We start from the raw sequence: 24,546 nt of genomic DNA, 5'->3' as shown, positions 1-24,546 counted from the left end.
GACGGATGCACATTCTACTAGGTTTTTAGTTAACAAAGGTGAGACAATGCTGTCCCTTCTGACGTTCCCTTCTTCATGGCACCTACTACAGTCTGAGTCTCAATTAGTTTGAGTTAGTAGTTTATTCTTCCTCTCTCACTGGAATGTAAAGTCCACAGGAACTACAGCCTGGATGTCTTGTTCAGTCCCATATAAACTGACTGTTGAGACCCTCGAGTTCACGTGTACTGCTTTGTCTAGAGGTATCCTAGGCAAATGTCCTGCTACTCCCTTGGAAATTCATTGTTAAGTGTTTCTGCAACATTATGCTTTTTGTTTTAAACACCACACAAATTCAAGTTTTTGATTTTTCTTTCTTTTATTAAGACCCCCCCAAAAAGTGACATAAAAACAGGGATTTCACTGCTGTATGTTAGAATAGTGCCTGATGCCAAGTAGGCCTTCAATAAAGAGTGTTGAATAAATGAAAGTAAGAATGAATATGTTTGGCAAATAGCAGGTAATCAAAAGAATATGGGTGCAAAATTTTTAAGAACAGAGCTGTGGGCAGGTTTCTTTACTTTGTTTATCCACTGAAGAGGCATTTACTAGGCACAATCCCTTTTATTATCAAATTATGGAAAAGGTAAAAGGGTACCTGATCAACATCAAGCCTTTCCATTCCGGATCCAAAATGAATTGACAGATTTTTTTTGCTGTCAACCCAGGTCACCTTCCTGTGATGAAGATGTTTCCCAAACACTGAAGAGAAATATCCTTTGCCTAAGAAAATCTTGCCCCATCTAAAGTAGAAAACTCTGAAATCAGTTCCTGATTTTTTAATTATTCAATAACTGTCAACCCTTAGAGTCTTTAAACCAAATTCTATCATAGATCTGTGTTTAAACTCTATCCCTTTATATTATATATATTATATTTTGTTATCTCCCTGTGATATTATAAGCAAGATCTTTTATTTTCTTTTTAAAAGAAAATAAAGCCAAAAGGTATTTCCCTTCAATGCTTAGAAAACATTTGTTAGAACCCAGGAAGGTGGCCCATGGTTGACAATGGGCTTGACTACTGAGGGAGTTTGAGCTTCACCTTTTGGCTGCCCGGAGCCACTGGCAGTCTTTCTGTAGCATAGTGCCATCAAGAGCACAATGGCCCTGGAAGCCAAATGCCTAATGGAAATTTTTAAGCACCTTAAACCCTTAAAGTCCTATTTCAAAAGCACATAAACAGAGGATATAAAGAAACTACCAAAGCTTGTAAGTTCTTGAACTGCATATTTTCCATGATAATTCATGGCCTGTGCAAGAGCCATGGTTGAATTATGCAAGGAGGTCATTATAAAATCAGCAAAGCATAAGCATACTAGATCCATATAATACATATAAAGATATGAATTAATGAGATTCCCTCTGATTTTTTTCAAAAGGATTTTTCCGAAAGGATCAGTTAAATTAACCAATGAGTTAGACTATACTACTGCATATCATCAACATAAATGGATCAGCTAACATGAGAAAAGAACATAATACTTAGCTTTTCACAAGTGAGAGCAAGGTCACTGCTAACACACTTGTACTTCCATGACAAATGGCCTAGTAATGGGAGGGAGGCAGAATTTCACCGCCCGCTCAGGCCTTGGCTAGGTCCCATGTACATGGTACAACAATCTGCATTAAAGCCCTATTTTGATTATCCACCCATTGAAGTTGGGAACTTAGATTGTTTTCCTAACATGGTCATTTTGTACAGTACTGCAATGAACACAGGGGTGTATATGTTTTCTTTAAATAGACATGTGGGAGTAGAATTGTTAAACCATAGAGCAGATCTGTTTTTAATATTTTTGAATAACCTCTATCCTGTTTGCCACTGGTGCTGGACCAATCTACATTCCTTAAAATAGCGTTTGAGGATGCTTTTTTTCTCCTCATCTTCATCAACACTTGTCTCTTGTCTTTTGGTTTGGGTCATTCTCAGAGGTGTGAGGTGGTATCTCCTTGTGATTTTGAGTTGCATCTTCCTGATGATGTGGTATAGATACACTATGGAAAACTAGGCAACCATAAAAAGGGTGACATCTTGCCATTTGTCACAACGTGCAGGGAACTAACGAGGATTATGCTAAGTGAAAGTCATAAGAAGAAAGACAAAGTCTAGATGATTTCACTTACCTGTGGAGTGTAAAGAAACAAAACAAAAGAAGGAACAGACAAAACTAAACCAAAACCAACCCTACAAATCAGACTGAGGCTACCATAGGAGAGATGGAGAACTTGCAGGAGGGAAGTGGCTCAGTGAACTACTGTGGGGGGTTATGGGGACTTGGGTGGTGGGTATGGTGTGGTAACAGACTTCTGTAAAGGTGTGAACCTGTACCTTTAAATCATACACAGTGTTGTAAGCCAAAGAGATACAGTTTAGGAAAAGACCTGTATTCAGGGGAGTGCCTGTAAAATGCAGATAATGGAGGAAAATACATATTTAAACCACACTTCTAACTCCTAGAGAACCTTAAAGCAATCAATCTTTTTTAAATAAGAAAGAAACTAAGTCAATAGCATCTGAGCAACAGCTGAGAATTAAAGCAAAATCTGTTGGCTAATGGCGACAGCTTTTGTGTTCTTTGTTGTTGAAAATGTGCATGTAGCAGCAACTCCAATATGCTCGCAAACTCAGATGCAAAAGGCTATGGAAAACAGTTTCTATTTTTACACTGGAGATAAAATCAAACACCACCTTTCAGATCTTAATTTTGCTAAAATAGTAGAAGGAAACAAAACCCAGCTTGCTAGCTGTCTAAAGTATCTGGGACCTGTGATTTCCACCAGAGGATAATACCGCATGCATTGGACAACAGAAAGAGAGCAGCCTCTGTATTATGGGCAATGGAATATGAACCTGTCAAATCAAATAATCTGAAATGAAATATAAAGTTAAGGTTTAATTTAGCAATATTCTAGGAAATGTGATCTATGAAGCTCTAACTGCTTTTATATTTATAGACTACTCTAGTTAGATCCTTATAGCAACAATTTAGATTAAGAAGGAATTTTTTTCCCTGTAAATTATGATGATATTGTAATAATAATTTTGATAATAACTATATTTGTTTTCTTTCTTTTTTCTTTAAATATTTATTTTTATTTATGTATGCAGACAAGAGCTGTGGTATAGGGCAGATAAGTAGGGAGTGAGAGGATTCACCAGAGACAGAGTAGGGAACAGAACAGGCAATTGACTGAAATACACTGCTGAGGGGAGCAGGGGGCAAGACAGGAGAGGTCTGCTGCCCCATGTGGCTAGCTCCCTGGCTGGGGATCTAACTCATGCTGCAGTGGCTGCAAGTAGCTTCAGAGAGCTGAGACTTCAACCCCTACACCACCAGGGAGGACCAACTATATTTGTTTTCTACTGATGTGTAACAAATTACCATATATTTAGTTGCCGAAAAAAACAGAATTGGCTGAAATAAAGTTGACAGGCTGTGTTCTCTCTGGGAGGCTGTCCAGAGAGACACTTTCTCCTGGCCCTTTTCTATTATCTGAAGCCCCCACATTCCTGGGCTCATTGCCCCTTCCATCTCAAAGCAACCAATACCATCTTTCTCTGTACCTTTCTACCATAGTCATTTTTTTCACTTTTATTTTTAAGGCCCCTTGTGATTATATTGGGCCCACTGGAGAAAATCTAGAATAATCACCTTATCTTAAGGTCAGTGGATCAACAACCTTAATTTTCTTTTGCCAAGCAACATAACATACAGGTAGCAGGTCATCAAACAGACATGGTCATTTTTAGGTAACCATTATTTTGCTTATCACAGTAATTAATATTTATCAAATGTTTATTACTTGCTAGGCATCACTCTAAGCACATTACACACAAACAAATATAATTTGCAAAATTATGGTAGTTCCACTATTATTCCTATTTTCCAGATGAGAAAACTGAGGCACGAAGAGATTAATAATGTAACCAATGTCACCTACACAGGGAGTAGAGGAGACAGGGTTGAACCCAGACATCTATAGGCAGAGCTTATACCTTGAGTCTCCATACTCCCCTACTTCAAAGACAATTCTCATCTAAATTCATTTCCAATTACAGGCATTTTCGTTACCAGGATGCTTAAGCCACAGCCTAAAAATACTGGAAATTATGACAATTACCCAGAACAAAATTTAAAATTCAGAATATCAAGTAGTAAAAGTGTCTACAGAGACCATGAAAAAAAACCAAACAAACAAACCAGTATATAATGAGATATTAAGATACTGAGGTCAATATTATTTGTGTCCCCTAAATGTCACCTTGCAGTGTCAATATCTTTTAAACAAATATTATAACTATAACATATGCATTACATGTTATATATATCTTAATACAATATATTTGATTTATATATGTATATGTATATATCTATGGAGAGAAAGAGAACTGAGAATGTTTGATGACAAATAACACCCAGAATTCTTAAGAGAACTTATCTTTTAAGGGTTTATTAAGAGGTCATCAAACTGGTTCATCAACTATCCACTCCCATCACTCAACTTCAGCCTATGGAAAAGGGCAGAGATTGACTGAGAGAGAGATTTTCTTAGATGTGATATCACAGGTGTAAAAGAAGTAACGGAAAGGAAAGTTTCCCCTTTAGCCCCAATAAATACTTCAGGAGGCTACCAGAACACCCTTCAGAGAATTTGAAAGCATTTATATGAAAGGAGACTCATCCATTTCCTGCATCTTTCTCTGGTGACTTGCAAACGTTTACTGACCCTCCCTGTACTCTCCACACAGGCCAGCGTTCCTGGGAGAGTTTCATGTGTGGCTTCAGAGTTGGGGAAACACAAAGTCTGTGTCTGGAGAAGTCTGAGGATGCCAGCCTTGTTGGGGCAACCCTATGGCAGATGAAGAGAAGGAGAAGCAGGGGGAACAGGAACAGGTCTCACTTATTTCTAGCATTTGGAAGGCCAAGAGATCAACCATTCTAGTGAGCCAAATAGATGCCACAGAAGGAAGTCGGGCTAACTCAAACCTCTGCCACCTAAGAAGTCTACCTATGAGAGCAAGGAGAAACCGGGGCTGTGCTGTTTGAGGCCAGAAGCCAAGGGCAAGAGGATCTCGGGAAGTCAGTGGGAAAATGAATTAGTAAGAAGGCCCACAAAAGTGACCCACACCGAAGCCCAGGTTTTACCAGATTATGTAATTAAGTAAAACTCTCTCCTGTTTTAAGGATATCCTTCCTTTGGTCCAGAAACCAAAAATAGGAGAAGGAGGCATCCTGCCTCCTACATACTACAAGGTCCTTGGGATTGAGGCCTGAGGAGCATGGAGGAGGGGAGTTTTGACTGACTTCGATTGCATGTTTTAACCCATGATAAAGCATGTTTTAACCCCTGATAAAGAAGTTGTTGAAAACCTAACTGTGGCCAGAAACCCATCAACTGGAGACCTGAGAAGACATCCAGGTGTGGGCATCATGTCAGTATCAGCACAGCATATTTGAAAGTAACCATAGGAGGAGCTGTGCTCTGACGTAGCTGTGAGCCATGCCTCGTGAATGCACTGACTGCACATGAAATCCTCTCATAATCCTATGGCGTTAGGAGAACAAGTGTGCCGGCTGTATTTTAATGCAGTGAAGCAAAGCACCACGTGTGATACGTGTTCAAATGGGGAGGTCAGGGGTCCCGACCAGGGCCATCTGCCTCCAGACGCAGTCCCCTCTTCCTAGTGCCAGTGTGCCTCCATAGGTGACTCTGCTTGTCTGGAGACCAGGCCATGCACACATCTAGAACCCTAGGGGTGGAAGGTGAGGTTCACCTTCCTAATTCAGAGATGTGTTTTAAAGTAACAGCTGAGGACTGTCTCATTTCTTGCCTTCCCTATGCTGATAGAGGAGCATTTTCTCCACCCACCTAATGCTTTGGAACCCAGGGCAGTAGGCATTGCCCATCCTTGTCTCAGGAACAGATGCACGAAGCTCTGGTCATCACCACGAGCTTCGGAGCCCCCCAGGCAGGCTCCTTCTGCTTCTGCAGGAAAGGAACGGCATAGGCTCAGGTTTCTGTGCATTTAGCTAAAGAGGAATGAAAGCTTTCAGTTCCTGACTGCACACAAATGAAGATTTCACCAGACAAAACAAAACAAAAAACAGAAAGCAAAGCAAAGCCAACTCCGCCTTCTTAGCGGTTCATACCTCAGCATGGCCCCGAACCCTTTCCTCTTCATTTTCCTTTCTGGATCACCATTTTCCTCTTTCTGCTTTTTCTCCTTGGCTTTCGTCTTGCCCTTTTCCTTCTTCTTCTCCTTCTCTTTTGTTTTTTTAATTTTCCTGGCTCTATTCTCGACATCCTCTAGCTCAGAGTGCCCCTGAGGGGCAGATTCACAATTCTGAGCTCCTTGGCCAGAGTGAGAGCTCTTATCAGACAGACTGTCTGTACAGGAAAAAAAAAAATCAATACACATAGTCAGGGGCACTTACTGTTCGTATATCACGAAAAGTTAAAATGTAAAACACAGAAAGAATGAATAAAAGTACTTGGGATTTTGACCCTGCCATGTGGCTACTTGGACTTTGAAGAGACAACTGCTTAAATCTGGTTACTTCAAGCAAGAGGTGATGTTGGGAGCTGACAATGGTTGTTTAGTAATGGAATGAAAGTTTTGATATGTGGTAAAACACTAATTTGCTGAAAGCCAGCTTGCTAACCTTGATCAGCTCAGAAAGCCCACCTGCTGGGAAGCAAACAGTGAGTTTATTTCCAGGAGAGATTTTGAACACAAACAGAATCCAACTGCTTCTGCCCAATTAATGCAGTCAGTCCTCAGGTTGATGCTGCTTCTAATGATTCCAATAAGAATGTCAAGAAATGCGCACTTAGAGCTCCTATCCTAAGGGTAAATGACAGTTGGTCCTTGTAGGAAAGTGAAGGAGAACATTTCTTTAGCATTTGCAATGTAAAATAAATTGCATATTGCATTATCCAATTCCATGTTCATTAAGCCAAAGGGCAAAACATATCAGGAAAATGAATTACTTTTAATATCAAAAATATAATTGTGGTCCTTAAATCATTTTACTCTGTAGTTAAGCACACATTCTTGTTATGCTTTGTGGATAATAACAAAATGAAGAAACCACTGAAGGAAGCACATCGCCTACCAGCTTCCAGTTCCTCGGGTCCATCATAAGACTTGTCGATGGCTGCTCGGAAGCTTTCATTGCAGCCACGACCACGAATCATGTGTGGCCGTGGCCTGTGGAAGGGAAGCTCATTCTTCCTGACCTCGGCAACTGCAGTCTGCAGGCTCTCCAAGGAACTGGATTTCTTCAAACCCAAAGTTGGACCAAAATCTTTGCTTGGAGATTCTGGAAAAGAAAGGGCAAAAAGGTCATCCTTTTGCTTATGAGGCATTATGGTGTCATGGGAAATCTTGCTTCTCCCAAAATATTTCTCTTTGGGCATCTTAAAAAAGGGAATATAAAGAGGATGGGACTTAGGGTAAAATCCCAGCTCTGCTGCTTTTTGTGACTTTAAATGGTTGAAGTTCTCTGAACCTTGATTTCTTATTTGCAAAATTGATATAAGATTTAAAATAATATCTATCTAGCCAATGTCTATCTTGATATTGTATATAATGTATAGAAATAAATGTGCTTATCAGAGGAGCAAAGTGTGTGTGTGTGTGTATATATATATATATATATGCATATGCATGTACACACAAAGGAATTTTTTTTAAGATTTATTTATTTATTTATACAAGCACTGGGTATAGTCAGAAGCGCGGGAGGGTGAGAGAATTCACCAGAGTTAGAGCAGGGAACAGAACAGGCAGACTGATGAAATACACTGCTGAGGGGAGCAGCGAGCGTGGCAGGAGAGGTCGCGCCATGTGGGACCCTCGCCGGTGGCCGGAGATTGAATCGGCGCTGCAGAGGCTGCGGGCAGCTTCTCAGCCCAGCGCTCAACCACTGCGCCACCAGGGGAGGCCCACACAAAGGAATTTGAAAGGCAATTATAGCAGCGATATAGTGATTATGTGTATGAGAATGTATACATGTGTAAACACACACACACAAGCACACTCACAGGTTCACATGCAAGGCACCTGACATATACAAGTGCTTCTTTTCCAGTGCCCATGTGAGACACTCCCGTGCACTGCAGTTCTAATATTATCATCATTGTTTTTGTGATCATTATGCAACATACTATGTGCAGAAATCAAAGTACATTGACGTGCTTATCATTTTGGGGATTTAAAACCTTACCATACTCCATTGGTTGTCGATGTTTGGTGACTGAAATGTATTTAGACAACAAATAAATAAAACCAAAGCAAGTATGAAACATTATCCTTTTTTCTGTTTTAGTGTTTATTGTTCCAAATATGTTTCTATCTGGGTATGTAGAAAAGGGACAAATATTTTGTGTAAAAATTCCCACCCAAAGACAAAAACCTAAGTGAATTTTAAGAATTTGCTTTCTGATGGATAATATTTTTCATTTGCCCTGTTTGTCTTGCCCTGGACCTGCCCCCTTTCACCCAGGCCTGACCTCCATTCCCACCCACAGCCAGGCTCCCTGCTGTCTATAACAGGATTAGGCTAGATAAATACTGGCAGCTCAAGGATGAATTTGAAGATGGAAGGAATTCTATAGGGTTCATTTCCTGATAGAGCTGGGCCAGAGCTCATGATACTTTGCAGTTAAGAAGGAGATTCTGTCAGAAAGAGGTCACACTTGCCTTTCTGGAAATAAACCACTTCGCAGTTTTTCAATAGATGTAGGCTGAGTGCATATTAAAGATTACGTATATGGAGTTTCGACATCAATGTCCAACACACAGTAGGACTCAGTCATACCACCTTTTCCTACAATCATTATTATTTTTGCTTCCACTGTTGTCACTACTATGAACACTACCACTAATAGTTTCACACAGTAGTAAGTAATGAGAGGGATGCACAAGCACTGTGACAAAGGTCTACTACATATATACACACTCAAAGTTAAATAAGAATAAACACCCTCCCACATGTTGTGAATGGACTACGGTGTCAGACCAATGGCAATATTGCAAGCAGCTAACCATACATGGAGTGCTTCACCCTGCTCTGAGTGCTGTATTCATGTGAATGTACTATAATCCTTATAGCCATGCTGCTGCTGCTCTTGTTAGCCCCATTAAACAAATGAGGAAACTGAGCCAGAGAAATGAGTGAAATAACGAGTCTGCAGGTACACATCTAGTAAGTGTCAGAACTGGGTACTGTCTCCAGGTATCTAACTCCAACTTGCCTGATCTGTACTGCCCAAAGATGTACTTGGCTTCTCCTTGTTATGGTCAAGCTGCTTGAGCTGGTCTACACTTTCCTCATTTCTAAACAAGGATACTGGTCTATGTTATCCCAGAGCCTAGTCAAGCAGGTCAAGTGCAACTGTTAGATGTCATCTTATAGTTTGATCATTAACTTATAGGAGGCAAATTTGCACTTCACATTACACACATGATGACAATAAGCACTGCATTTCATAAATGTTAGTGTATCTTCAATAAATGCAACAGAATGAGACTATGTAAAATAAAAATTACAAGAAATTTCAGGGACAAATTGCAGGTGCTACTTGAAAGTCATAAATACCAGGAATATGTTGCTACTAAATCTAAAAAGAGGCATATTTCCTATATTTCTAGGAAGGCAGATTACTTGAAGAAACAGAAATTGAATAAGATCTTTTTTGACAAGAAAACAAAAGGCAACCTAGAGGTTTGGGGTATTGAAGCAACAGCAAAAGTTTTGGAATTTACAGAAAATATTTTACATCACCAACCCCTAGGGATATCTGACATGAAGTTCGGTGAAAACATGAAACTATCTGAGAAAGCCTAGTTTCTCTGTCAACAATAGTAACCATCTTTTATTTATTAATTGCCTTTTGGAGGTTTTATTAGAGCCCAAACTGTGAGTATTCATGTCAACCTTTAGCAAAAAATTTCAAGGAACATGAAAATGAATAAATCATCTATAATGCTAGATATCTAAAGGAGCTCATCTGAAGTTCAGTAAGATGTCATATTTGAGAAAGAACAAATGCACTGTTACTTTAAAAAAACTGAACATTAAGCATTCATGGAATTTAATAGAGTCAGCAATTAATTCACTTTATATAAACAGAAGTCACAAATAAGAAGCATCAACTGACACTGGCCAATATTACAACCTAGCTCAACCAGCTTAGAGTGGTTGACTGCTAGGCTATAAATGTAGACTCAAGGTATTTCAGACATAGGAAAAAAATCTATTTATCCCTGGGGGGTTAATAGGATGTAGCAGTGGAAGAGAGATTAATGTTTGACTAGATAATCTAAAATCAGGATGTCCTGACTAGGACCATTAGGTGCGTTGAACTGACTGAAATGACTCTCCAATTTAAATGGGGCTCTGCCATAAACTTGACCATGGTTCCTTTATGACCACTTCCTTTACATGCCACAGGGCTTCTGACAGAAGATCAGGGTAGTGGCTGTGGAAGGGGGACAATTGTATCAATTATGGGTATTAGCACTAATGCAAACAAAACACTTGTAATATGTACCCGGCCACATAAAGATTGTATTGAGCACAAAAACCATCATACTCATTCCCTCTTTCCTGCTCCTATCCTGACCAGGTCCAGTTTAGGCTGACATTGCTTAGGAAACTCTGCAGATTTTAGCAAAGGAAGACTCACTGTCTATTTTCAGTCTACCATTTGCACAAATCATATTTTTTTCCAGGCTTGCACTAAAAGGAGAGATCTCTTTTAGAAACATAAAGTTAGCAATTACTCAAATTTAAAACCTTTGTCTATCCTCCTCAAGTTATCCAAAAAAACCTGGTGACTCCTCACATTTTCTTTTTTTTTTTTAAAGATTTATTTATTTATGCAAACAAGAACTGGGGTACAGGCCAGAGGTGTGGGGGGTGAGAGGATTCACCAGAGACAGAGTGGGGAGCCGAACAGGCAGATCTACTGAAATACACTGCTGAGGGCAGCAGCGGGCAAAACAGGAGAGTCTGCTGTGCCATGCGGATAGCTCCTTGGCCAGGGATCGAACTCAGGCTGCAGTGGCTGTGGATAGCTTCATAGGTTGCTTCTTAATCCCTGGCACCACCAGGGAGGCCCCAACTCCTCACATTTCCATCTGTAGATCACGTTATACTGGTAGTGGCTGATTATAAGTGATTGTCTGACAGAGTGATCTGTGAGTATGTGTCTCACTCAAGGGGTAGACTTTGTCCAAGTGTGAACATTTATTTGTTGCATCTACAGAACTCATCTGAATATTACTGCTTAATGATTCGAAGGCAGTTTAAGTTAGTTGCAAGTGTCAAGGGAAAAAATATCAGTTTAATGTTAGTAGCAAGGCTTTAGTTTTTAACTTAGGACTTTTATGCCCAGTGACTATGTTCTCTAAGGTTCAGAAAAATATCCTTCCATCAGAAACATTAACATGACATACATAAACTTTTGAAAACAAATGATAGAACAACAACCAGTGTACTAGAAAAGGATGACTTTTCCATGATAAAAATTATTCTCAAGGTAGTATAATAAAATATTCTTAAGATATCATGTACTAAAGTCTCCCTTAATAGAAAGGCTTCCTAAAGGAGTAAGACCGAAATTATTTTTTTTAAATGCTACAGTACTTTTGAAGGTTTATCTTTTCCCAAGTGAAAGGGTTGACTTGACTTGGTCCAGGAAGCCTGCCCCAAAGTGAGCAGAAGGAAATTTCAGCCATACCTCTGGCAGCACAGATCCTCAGATACATCCACATCTCTCCATCATCCAGAAAATACAGTGTTGTGAAGAGAATGAACACACACATATACACAAACAAACACACACACGTACGTCCCCCGCCAAGAGTAAAGATGGGAAGAAGTTGGGATACTGTTTCTCCCACAGACATGTGATAGGTGCAAGAACGGCATGGAGAGGGGCATGTCAAGGGGGGAGAGGGGCTACTACAGAACAGAATCTTAAAACACTCAGAAGCTATTGCCCCAGGATGCAGGGCAGAAAGTCCTGTTTCAACACACTATGAAAAAGTTCTTCTTGGACAATTGTTTGGGATGTGGACCTCAATTTCCCTCAGTTAACATTAGGTTCCATCCCTGCCCTATAGCTGAGAACTGTTATTGATTCCCTATAGGCAAGTTGTTAGGCTAATAGGGAATGAAAGTCTAGGAGTAGTGGTTAATAGTGAGTGACGAAGAGGAGAGGATTAGGAACAGTTCAATACGCCCTACTCTGCCACTCATTTCTTGCATTTATTAACTTTCCTGTACCACAGTTTCCTCATCTATAAAGGAAATATCAGACAAGCAAGGAACAGATTTGGTACAAAGAACATGCTCATGAAGCATTGTTGATGATGACTGTCAGCTACTCTTCTCCCATCTCTGTACATGTGGATAAGTGAAGACTTACTGTGATTCATTGTTTTCATCCACCATTGCATGCTAAAATACAGCCATCTTTCTATAAAAAAGCTGAAAAGGGCTTCAAAAAGGAATTCTATCCTTCCCTTTCTATTCACAAATTGAACTGATATTTTTTTCAAACAACTCCTTACTTTTATTTTCCATTTGGAATAAGGTATATGTATGCCTCTGTTCATCACTTACAGAAGCTGTTCTTGGGAAGATTAATAGTAGAACCTTGGTTGCCCTTCCCTTTAGGCTATAATCATTTAATTAGTCTGAGATTTCATTGACAATATTCAAACTTCCCATTTTAGCATTAAAATCTCACAATAAAAGTGCCTTAATCCAGAAGACCAGTAATTGGATCTTCTATTATTGATGAAATTGCTTCCAATACATACTTACTAAAGCATAAGGAATTACTGTGGAAAGGTATTCACTTTCATATACATGGCAAATTTCTCTTCCAGCCAGAGCTTTATATTCAACAAACACTTATGAAAAATTTACAATAAATAATGTATTAATTTGCACATTTCACTAAGATCAATGGCTTTCAAGGCACTTAGTAAAAATTAAGTTAGAACCCCTCTTTCTAAAGGAATTGTGCCCAATAGTAAATTTAGGATCAAAATTATTACAATGCAATCCAGGGGTCACAGCATGAAACTTGAGAAGCCTGGAAATTTGTCAAGATAACTTGCTTTCATTATCAGTTTGGCCTCGCTGTATTATGAGCAATGAACTTGGGCAAATACAATAGAAATGCTTTACTTGCTTCATGGGGAGTTGTGATGTGAAATTAATAGCCTTAAAACTCCTTGAATGAAAAATTATTATTAATTCCTAGTAGGAAGTCACAACACCATTTTATTTTCCAGCATACCCCCACTTTGTCTTATATTAGATTACACTTACTAAATTTTTTTTTGTATATTTGATTTTTTTAGTACTTTCCCTAGAGGCAAAACGACTTGTGTGCTTTAATAGATATCATTGCAAATCCATTAGCTTAGAAAAAATTTTCCCCATAACATCTAAATGTATAATTTCTCAAATTATGTTATCTGTGCTCACTGTGTCCATAATGGGCCTAATTACCTTCTTGCCTATCTCCATATTCCAAATATTGATCATCATTCCAAACTTATCTCAGGGCCCTGTTCCCTATCCATTACCATAAGGCACAAGGTAACTTGGCTTATATGTTATCTGTTGTCATTTGGGACTCAGTTCTTTTTACTGGCAATTTCTAAGTTCTCCAGGAGCATATTTTTTTTTTTTAAGTCTCGTAAATCCCAAGGTCTTTTATCATTTCCTGAAATTCATGTCAACATGTTCAATAATGAACTCATTAAGATTCATACATTTGCATAATCTCCTCTCTGTCTCAAAACACTATTTTATAGTGAAAATATCTAGAGAAAATATGGGAAGATTAGATGAACAAATACAACAAGTACTATGACTATAAGGATGGGCATGACCCTCTAAGTGTCTTTGATTTTTGCCAAGAATTGATGTACACTTTTGATTCAGTTTACTAAAAATCCTATTATAAACCAAAAGTCAAAATCTTACACCATATTTCGGTTTATTTCTTGAAAAATTATGTCCATCAAGTTTAATGAGTAGTGCATTCATTATATCAAAAATATTTTCAGGACTCTTGTTTTATTCATTTTCTGTTTTGCAGATAAGAAAATGGATTCTGTGGTCCACAGTGGGTCAACTATTTGAAAAATATATATAACAATATCTCTGGGTAGATTCTGTTAAGGCAACTGAAGAACTCAATCAGATCCATTCCCAATGGACTGGTTTATCTTAATCTTTTGTCTTCCCTTTTTCTGCCTTACCAGGAAAACTCTACTGAAACAAAAATAACAACAACAAAAATCCCCCAAATTTGTATTCAATATAATAATGAACTGAAACATTACCTAAATAGCATTGGTCTGTGGATAGGATAGGTAGCTACTGAAAGGGGATGGCACTACATTTATTATTTAATTGTGAAAAAGAGATCATTTGAGAGTCAAAATAAACTGAGTCAAGTGGCAAACGTTCACCTGTGAAATAGGATTAACAGGATTGATAAATGCCACCTACCATTTTCTTAGTCTTGTTGATCTTTGTATCTTCAGCATGGAGAAGTACTAAATAAATATTTGTAGTAGGAATAAATGAAGGTGAAAACAAAGGGTAGTTAAAACACTTGCAGGGCCCATTTCTCCAGTGCTGTGAGGTTGAACAAAGCTTTACCTGCAGAAACACACCCCACAATCGACATCCTCAAAGCCCACATAAAGCTTCCCGTTTGTTCTTTGTTAATACAACCCTTAGGTGCTTTTGTGTCTTTTCAAGGATTTAAATAATTTCTGCCCTGCCTGTAATTATTCACTCATCTTCCCTAAGTGTTGTCTTTCTTTATACAGTAGTCATTGCATTCGATTAACTTCGCTCTTTGCAATATTACCTGCGCTGCCATTTCCACCTCTCACGTGCACTTTAAGCAGCCTTATTTTTACCCCTGCCAAGAACACATTTATTTGTCTTCCAGCTCCTCCTTGTATATCTTGGTAACGGGCTTTTCACTCTGAACACAAACTGTTTCAGTGATTTTTTTCCCCCCTCTTTTCTTCTACCATTTGCTCTCTGTATGGATTACCTCAGCGGCACATCTTTCTTCTGCTTTGATTGTTGAGTGGTTTATGTCTTGTGTGGGTTGTATGCCACCACACACTATACTATTTTGTGCTCTCAAAATAAAGTGTAATATAAAAAATTCTAATAAGTCTATTAAAAAACCATTAGCATGGCTGAAAGTCAAACTGATTATTTTGGCTGGTACCCACTTGAACATACTTTTACATATTATTGTATAAACTGGTGACTTGTGTTTTAGGGTCAAATGTTATTTTTATACCTTTTGTTTATTATTTCTACCTTTTTTGTAGCTAGCCTGCTGTACCAAAAAAAAAAAAAAGCCTCCACGTTCTCAATTACTGAGTTGTTTACAGAACTGATAGTGAGGTTTTTCAGTTTCAAATTAATATGAATAGCAATCTGTAGATACACTTGCAGCAAGGTTTCAATCTAATGTCAAAATGTCAAACCAACATCAAGTCACTACCAATCAGTGTTTACTATCTTTTTTTTTTTTGCAGCTTAGAACTGTTTTAAGAGGAACAGATGACAAGTGTAATAGTAACTAACATTTCCCTGTTGTTTTATAATTTACAGAGTTCTTTCCTGCACAAAATAAGCCTGCACATCACACAATTGATCTTACCCAAATTAAACTGTTCATTCATGTCCAGAGAGAGGGACAAGAAGGGGAAAGAATGTAGGTTAAGTATCTGAAGGAGAGCAAATCAAATCGCACAGACCTTCCCCCTGGGTGTGTATGTGATTGGAATGAATGTGTGTCTAGAAGAAATCAGCAGTTTGGAGAAATGAACTGGTCCTTGGGAGTCTCTGATTTTTTTTTTGACTCCTAGTAACCATTTTATTGAGATATAATTGACATTAACAGTCTATAAATTTAAAGTGTATCATTTGATGATTTGATGCATGTATATATATATGGCAAAACAATTAACTTGATAACGTTACTTATCACCTCCATCACTTCACATAATTACCTTTTATTTTTTGGTGGTGGGACTATTTAAGATCTGCTTGCTTACTAACTCTCCAGTTTATAATAGTTTTGCAAACTATAGTCACCACACTGTTTCTGTTATTTCCAGAATTTCTTCATCTTATAACTGGAAATTTGTACCTTTTGAGCACAACACAAATGGTAGTGTTTCTGTATTTGGTATGGCCAAATAATATTCAATTATATACATGTTACATTTATGTATAAATGTGATATAAATGTGTTTATAAATACACACACATATATATATATATATATATAAATGTGATACACACATACAGGCATATGCATAGCACACATTTTCTTTATCCATTCATCCACTGGGCTGTTTCCATGTCTTAGCTATTGTAAATAATGCATTTGGTAGTTCTAGTTCTAATTTTTTGAGGAACATCAATATTGTAAATTGGCTTTACCAATTACATTCTTAACAGTGCATGAGGGTTCTCTTTTCTCTACATGCTTGCAAACACTTGATATCTCTTATATTCTTGATGAAAGCCATCCTAGTAGAAGTGAGGAGACAGTCTCTGTATGCTGCTCATGCCAAGAGTATCTTATCACCGGGAGTGTGATTCTTGTTTCAAGACTTACATCACTCATGGATCACCACACATAAACACATCATCTGGTGCTTGACTGAAGAAATATCTCTGTATTGAAAAGTTATTTTGTATTCTCTACTTGCAAGGAGAATTCAGAGAACTTCTCATGGTTATCTATGATTTCTCTTTACCTGATAACTTGAGAATGATTCCTGAAGGCAGTGCTTCAGTACTGTATCTCATATAAATCTCAAAGTAACCATTCTTTTTCAATTCCTCTTTTAAGTTGCCTAAGTTTGCAGATAAAGATACTTTGGTCTACTGACTTGACAAAGCTATTCATATGCTATCCAAGATATTCTTAGACCGGAAAATTATTAATCCAAAGTCCTTCCTAGTGTCTTTTATATCTCAGAAATAAGATGGGACACCTACTTGCCTCAAAGATGTTATAATCCATACACAGTAAAGATAACATATAGAGTGATACCACCTGGGAATGCAGAGTACTGCTATGTGAGGGATTCACCTGAGAGAAATATAGATTCCCTAATTTGAGAAAATAACAATATTTGCTGACTTTGCAGTTATATTTCCAGCATGGAACATGTTGTCCCTTCATCCCACTATCTCCTCAGAATCCACTAGTAATTTAATCTTTAAAGCAATAACTATTGCCAGTGTAATTTCTTGCAACAGATTCCTTGAGTTCATGGCCCAGCTTTACTGCCTGTTTTAAGTTAGGGGAGATTCTTAACCTTTCTGTGCCTCAGTTGCCTCATCTGTAAAAAAGAGAAAATGATAGCACTTCACTCACAAGGTGGTTAGAGGATCACTGGATACAGAGCTTGAACATATTGTCTGGACACAATGAAGGCTCCATAAACAACCATGTGGAGCAAGGCTGCTGCAAGGAAGATTCTCCACAACCCACACAATATCAAGAGTTTCAGTTTCCATATTCATCCTTTGTGGAACTGGGTCATCATTAGCTTTGAATTTTTACTTTTAATTTGTAACTTCTATTCTTTTTGTTTTCTTTGACTTTTATCACTCTTCAAATTACCATCTATACTCTACAGTTATTTCAACAGCTCAAATAGCTCATTTTTCATACAGGCATGTTCCACAAAGAAAATAAGCACTTAAAAATCACTTGGGGAGAATAACCTTGTCTGAGATAGCAAGTAAAGAGCTGGTTAGGTTCCTTCACAAACCAAGTGACTATTCTTCATACTAACCCATGGCACCATCAACAAAGTGAAAAACTATATAATATCATGGACTTTTGGGGTTATTAATGAATATTTATCTTTGCAAATAACAGAACTAAGAATGCTGACATACAGCACATCTAAGGGTTGGAGTAGTTTAGGTTTGTGGAAGTTCAGAGAGAAAACCAGCACACTGGTCACCGGACAGGTCTTTGTGAGAGAAGTGGTGCTTGTCCTTGATGGTGGATCAAAAATAATGGAAAAGTAGGAGATGAACATGAAGGAGGAAAAACATGTATAAAAGTCCTGCCATGTCTCCTGAGTGGTGTGCTTGCTGGATGGTTGACTAGTCAGAGAAAATGATTGCGCTGAGTTATGGAGAGAAATAAACATGGGTGGAGACTTAAAGTGAGATAGGACAGGCCTTGAGTGCTGATGAACAAGGCAATTGGAAGCCTTTAAAGTTTTTTACCAGAGGAATGACTTCATAATATTTGTACTCTGAAAAAAGACAATATGGAAGGCATATAAAAGATAAAGATTGCTATCTATATTGCCATGGAACTCACTACCAATAAAATATCTTGTGTTTTACTTTCTTTTTACCACTTCAACCTCAGGCTTTTGTGAAGCACCTTCTAATTTCTTCAAAAGCCTCTGTGGTATGCTTAGCCATCTGTCCTCATAGTGAAGAGATACTTTCCTCAGATCTTTCTTTGACCAGATGGGAAAGGCTGAAGAAACATGTTCTAGTTCACTGGGGAGGCAAGAGGTACTCACGGCTGTGCCTCTGTCAATGGGAAGGATGGAGCATGCCTCTCGCCCGAAGCTTCCCCTTGGCATGGCTGAGCAGTTACTGTCATGGCCAGACCTGGTACTATCGCCTCTCAAGCACACTTCACTATATTTTATAATATATAATGATTAATGGGCAGTAAAACTAATAACATGGGGACACACAGAATAAATGAGGTGGCAAATATGGAGAGGAAGTTCCACTTAATGTTGTTGTGAAATCTGACAACATGCTGGCGTTTCCCTATAACTCAGCCCAAGGAACCCTTGCCAGCAGGAAACAAGGTTACAGGAAGGTGTTATGTCCATTAATAACTACCCCTTGGGGACGCCAATGATCAATCTTTCTTTATTTGAAATTTTTTGTACTGAAATTCATGCTGGGTCATAGTGAAAATTCAGAGTACATGGAAACATTTATTCCATTTCAAAGAAGCTCATGGAGTAGCAGCAAGAACATGATAATCTCCAGTTGCCCTGATCTGCCCCTTTTTTCTCCCACTGGCATTGACATCCATTCTTCTTTTCCTACCCAGTATCTACCATTCCACTGTGATTTTCCTTGGATTACCATGTCCCTCCCACTCTACCTAAAAGTATATCTATACCCTTGCTGACTACTCAGTGCATTTCATTCCTTGGCTGGTTCAGACATAAGCTATTGGCCCTCACTGGATCAATTAGAACTAATTCTGATAGAGTGACCAGGAAAACATCATCACTGGTAATTGGGCTACTTGGCAGGTGAACCTGATACTGCTGGCAGCCATCTTGCTTTTCCATAAGCATGAAGTTCAAAGAATGGAACCAGAACTGAGAGCCCTGCTGACATTGACTAGATTCAGTCACATCTTTATGCTGATGCTCTTCTGATCTTTTCAATTGTGAGTCAACAAATTATCTTCTTGCAAAAGTTGGTTAAAATTGGTTTCTTTCCTTTTTTTTTTTTTAAGATTTATTTATTTATACAAGCACTGGGTACAGTCAGCGCAGGAGGGCAAGAGAATTCACCAGAGCCAGAGCGGGGAGCAGAGCAGGCAGAAGGACCGAAGTACACTGCTGAGGGGAGCAGTGGGCAGCAGGAGAGGTCTGTGTGCCATGCGGGACCTTCCTCCAGTGGCCGGGGAGCAGCTGGGGATCGAACCGGCATTGCAGAGGCTGCGGGCAGCTTCGCAACCCAGCGCTCAACTGCTGCGCCACCGGGGAGACCTGGTTTCTTTCCATTTTAACCTAAAGAATCTTGACTGAGTACCCTATTCTCCAGTTCCTCATCCACATAACAAATCCACCAGTAGTTTCTATTCAGATCAGAGAGACACTTGGGGAGCACCGAAGATTGTTCCTCAGCTATGAACTATGGTTGGTGAAGGGATTGGAAGTCCAGAGTGCAGACAAGAGCAACGTGGCTGTGTCTCAAGTCAACTTCTAGGCAGGCATATTTCAGTCTATTTTTGAGTGGGTTCAAGGAATTTACTCTGAACATCGAGGAGAATTTTATTAAATTGATCTGCTCAGCTTGGCCTCTCACTCCTGTGTGAAGGGGACCATTCTCCAGATCATTACTAACAACTATAGACATACTACCAATTGCTATACACTTTAGAAAAACAGAATGGTTTTAAAAAGAGGAAAAAAATGAATTATTGATATGGTTTGCCCAGAGTTCAAACAACCTATCTACACTTGCACTAATTAAGTTTATTTTGGACGTTAAAGATTTATGAATAAACTTGACATTACTTGTAGGGGACTGGGTTCCCCATTCTATTCCCATGATTACTCAACAGAGCCCTCACATTTGGGAGGAGATAGAGCTGCCTCACCATGGAAGGTGCCTGTTCTGCAGGATTTGTATTATATGAGTGTGATCATTTCAAGATTCCATTTTACAGACTTTCTAAACAAACTGTGATTTAGGAACTTCTCAGTAAATCAACTAAGGAAATAATAGATTAAAAGCTGTTTAGGGGCCTCCCCGGTGGCGCAGCGGTTGGGCGCTGGGTTGCGAAGCTGCCCACAGCCTCCGTGGCGCCGGTTCGATCCCCGGCTGCTCCCCGGCCCCGGAGGAGGATCCCACATGGTGCGCAGGCCTCTCCTGCCGCCCGCTGCTCCCCTCAGCAGTGTGCTTCGGTCCTTCTGCCTGCTCTGCTCCCCGCTCTGGCTCTGGTGGGTTCTCTCACCCTCCCGCGCTTCTGGCTGTACCCAGTGCATGTATAGACAAAAAAAAAAAACAAGCAAATATAATAAATAAATAAATAAAAAAAAACATGCCTCTATAAAAAAAAAAAAAAAAAAAAAAAAAAAAGCTGTTTAGGATGGTTAACAATAGAGACTTTTGTTCGTGTGTGGTAACCTCTTTGGTGTGAACTTGGAATTTGAAGTCATTTAATCTCTCGACTTTCATTATGCCATCATTAAAAGTGTATTAGGAGGAGGCAGATGGATATAGCAGCAGCCACCTGTACCAGGCACATTCTGAATACTGTTTATATATCTATTAACTATTTTAATTATATGAGATGCAGACTATTATTATTCCCATCTTATAGTTGAAGGAACTGAGGCACAGATAGGTTAAGTAACTCATCTAAGTTAACAGAATCCAGATCTCATGGGTTTTTGTTGTGATCACATGAAATGACACATGGATTAGAAAGCAATCAAAATAGCAACACACTAAGTTGTCAGCTGTTGCTATTCCTAAGAAAAAAGGGATATCTTTCCCTATATTTGTCCTAGGCATTGGACACAACTGATTACAGAGGGGGTACTTTGCAAACTGTTCTCAAGGAACAAGCAATCTGTATGGAGACTCAACAGATAGAATTCAAAAGCATCCCATAAAAAGGCAGGACATCCAAGACAGAGAATGGCAGGAGCAAGGAGAGACAAAGAAAACTCTAGCCGACATGGACATCTGAAAAACAGGCAGCATCAGACAGACTGAGAGACCACCCTGGAGACAGGGGCAGAGAGAGGAGAGCAGATGCCTGCTGAGGGGAGGCATGCCCACCACGCTGTCCACTGCAGAGTAGTCATGTGGGGCTGGGCACAGAGAGATAGGGATGACAGAGCAGGTGGGGAAAGACTGGATGCAAGATGCAGCCAGAGGCCAGGTGTATGGCCAATCCCACTGGCAATACGAGGCCCGATGTAAACACAGTTGCACAGATAGACCGTTTACTACTGTGGACAACATGCAACAGGGGCTTTTGAACTTTACCCTGCACCATGGTTGACTATTTCACCCTATGTGTGTATGACTGAAGACCTAAAATTGGGATGGGTCTTTTGTTTTGGTTCAACAACAATAGCTAATCTTTATTTAGAACTTAATAAAGTGACAGGCTCTGTGTCAAATGCTTTTCACTCTCCTGACAGCCCCAAGAAGGGGGTGTTATTGCAATTCATCTTTTATAGTAGTGAGCCTCCCAGAACAGGAGCCCCAGAGCTGCCCCAAACATTGGAGTGCCCTATCTGACTTTTAACGCTTCGTGATAATAAAAACCCAAAACATACAACTTTTCTAAAAAATGTTTATATGTTAAAAAAGGACGATTTGATGCTCTGCTAATACTCCCACATTAAAAATCAAAACTACTTCTGTTCTTATTTTAAAATCAACTTTTAAGCAAAAAGTCATATTTTATTTTCCTGCTTTGTTCAAGATGAGAATTTAGGAAGGAGCTGGTGATGCATCCTTAAATAGTTTTTCTCATCATCTTATGACTGAGTTATTGGCACTAGATATAGCCATGGGGGGAAAAATAAATGTTTATGATGATTTAAAAGACCAATTATAAGCCTTTGCTTTATTCCTTACTCAGCATCCTGCACGGCATGTAAAAATGGCAATGAAAAAAAATACTACATTTGAAATTTTAGCTGAGCAGAATGTCAGTTTTCAGTTACACTTAAAGAATAAAAAACATTAGGATACCATTAACAGTTTCAGAGTAATGGAGGCAAAGCAGGATTGTTTTCTCTTATTATTATTACTGCCATTAATGGGTCAGAGCCTTCCAAGAGAGAGAAGCTGGGGACAACCCAGACACTTTCAATACAGCATTAACTCTTTCAGGTCAAAAGGGGCCCATTTAGTGGCCGAGAGCAGTCATTTAATAAATGATACCCTCGTGGTCTTAAAGAATTTATCTCCTGTCTGAAAAGCCTCACTTACACATTTCTGTTTTCTGTACTTTATCCCGACAGATATTCCAATAAGAGAAAAGGCTAACTTGCAGCTAATTATTTAGGGATGGAGGGAATATTTTTTAAAGCAGAAAAACAAAAATAGCCCATCACAATGCATCAGTCACTGTGTGACAATCTGGGAAAGGATAATGAGCTTCACTGAAGTAACAGAATTAAGATGGAAAATTAGAGGTGTAAGATGGAATGATTTCCTTTCAAGGGAAGTACTGGTTGAAATAATTTTTTCTCCATTGTTTGCTTGGTGCAGTTTCTATATGAATAAGTTCAGCTAATCCTGTCTCTTTTCAAAAGTTAATGTCAGCTACTAGAATAATCTACTTTCTCGATTTAATTGCATAGTTTAACCTCTGACATAGCCTTTTAATTCACACCATGACAGCCAACCCGACAGAAAGTTTTTCTAGAAATCTGAGTAACTTCCCCAAGGTAAGGTCTACTTTCCCTCTTGTGGGTGTGGAGGGAACCCTCCACCCCAGATCTCGAACCCTCTGCCCCAGATCTGCTGAGGTGGCAGCAGAATTATAGCAGGGAGAGGGCATCTATGAGAATATCTGGCATGCCAAAAGTCAGATGTGCCACTATGTGACTGTACTTAGCCCCACTAAACTGCACACTTAATGATGGTTAAGATGGTAAATAAATATTATGCATAGGTTAGTGCAATTAATTTTTTTAAAGTTGGATGCAAGATTATTAAAATAGGGTTATGATGCAGAATATTGATCAAATTTGGATGGAAATTTGGGGAATGAAAGTGTTTCAATTCAAATAAAGGTGTTGAAAAGAAAACTATAAACATTTTGCTGTTGTTTATTGAATTGAATTGAATTGAATTTAGGGAACTGAATAAGACTACCTGGTTCTTCAAAATGCTAACACAGAAGCTACTGTGCATAGTAGTATAAGAGTTCACCTACTCTGAAAGCTTTGACTTTTATATGAAAATCAACCAATGACTTGGGCAGTGTGGAACTGACATCCAACCAAATGCAGGCCATTTTTTTAACTAAAAAAGATGGAAAAATTCTGATGGTGTTTTAACTTCACATTTTTCAAGTTATTAAGAAAATTTCTCCTACTTTAACAATTCAAGAAAAATGACTCAGAGAAGCACCTTAGCTTTTAACAACAAGAAATTTATATTTTGCTTTTCTTATTTAAGTCACTGAAATATCCAGAGAAGACACAAATATTAAGGGTTATCCAGTATCACTTGAATAATTAAAAATACCTTGCTCCTTAAATCGCTAGGATAGAAGTCTCTTATCATAGGTGGTGTGAGTATGCTTAAGTTGACAATCATCAAGGAAAAAGCAGAGGGAGATAAGTATGAAAATCACAAACCAAGTCTGAACTCATTTTTGGATTAAATTCCTCTGTAAAGGAATATAGAGTGAGGATGGGAGGCAGAAATCTCCTCTTTCAATATTTCATTTTTGTCAGTCATTTTTATTAAAATTATTTCAATAGGCATTCTTCTCACTGTACTTGGATTTTTTTTCCTGTGGTAAAATCATAATTCTTTGCTTATATAACCTCACTAATGCTATATTAGAGTTATGCAGCATGATCAAATAAAAAGAGGTCTAGAGGTTGAGAAAAGAAAATTTGTTTAAACAAACATCTATGATA

The 24,546-nt window shown here is 38.7% G+C and overlaps 1 protein-coding gene across 1 annotated transcript in view; it reads right to left on the bottom strand.

Moving 5' to 3' along the window:
- Positions 1–24,546, bottom strand: part of PARD3B (par-3 family cell polarity regulator beta) — an 882,400-nt gene that overhangs the window by 256,800 nt on the left and 601,054 nt on the right. The window contains 2 exon segments of the mRNA XM_054700017.1: positions 6,194–6,431; positions 7,160–7,366. Of these exon segments, the coding sequence (XP_054555992.1) occupies positions 6,194–6,431; positions 7,160–7,366 (445 nt within the window).

Source organism: Talpa occidentalis, unplaced genomic scaffold, assembly GCF_014898055.3.
Source record: "Talpa occidentalis isolate TD23 unplaced genomic scaffold, MPIMG_talOcc4v2.1 talOcc4.3, whole genome shotgun sequence".
Classification (NCBI taxonomy): domain Eukaryota; kingdom Metazoa; phylum Chordata; class Mammalia; order Eulipotyphla; family Talpidae; genus Talpa; species Talpa occidentalis.
The sequence above is the reverse complement of the archived record's forward strand: the minus strand, read 5'-3'. Positions and strand labels throughout refer to the sequence as shown.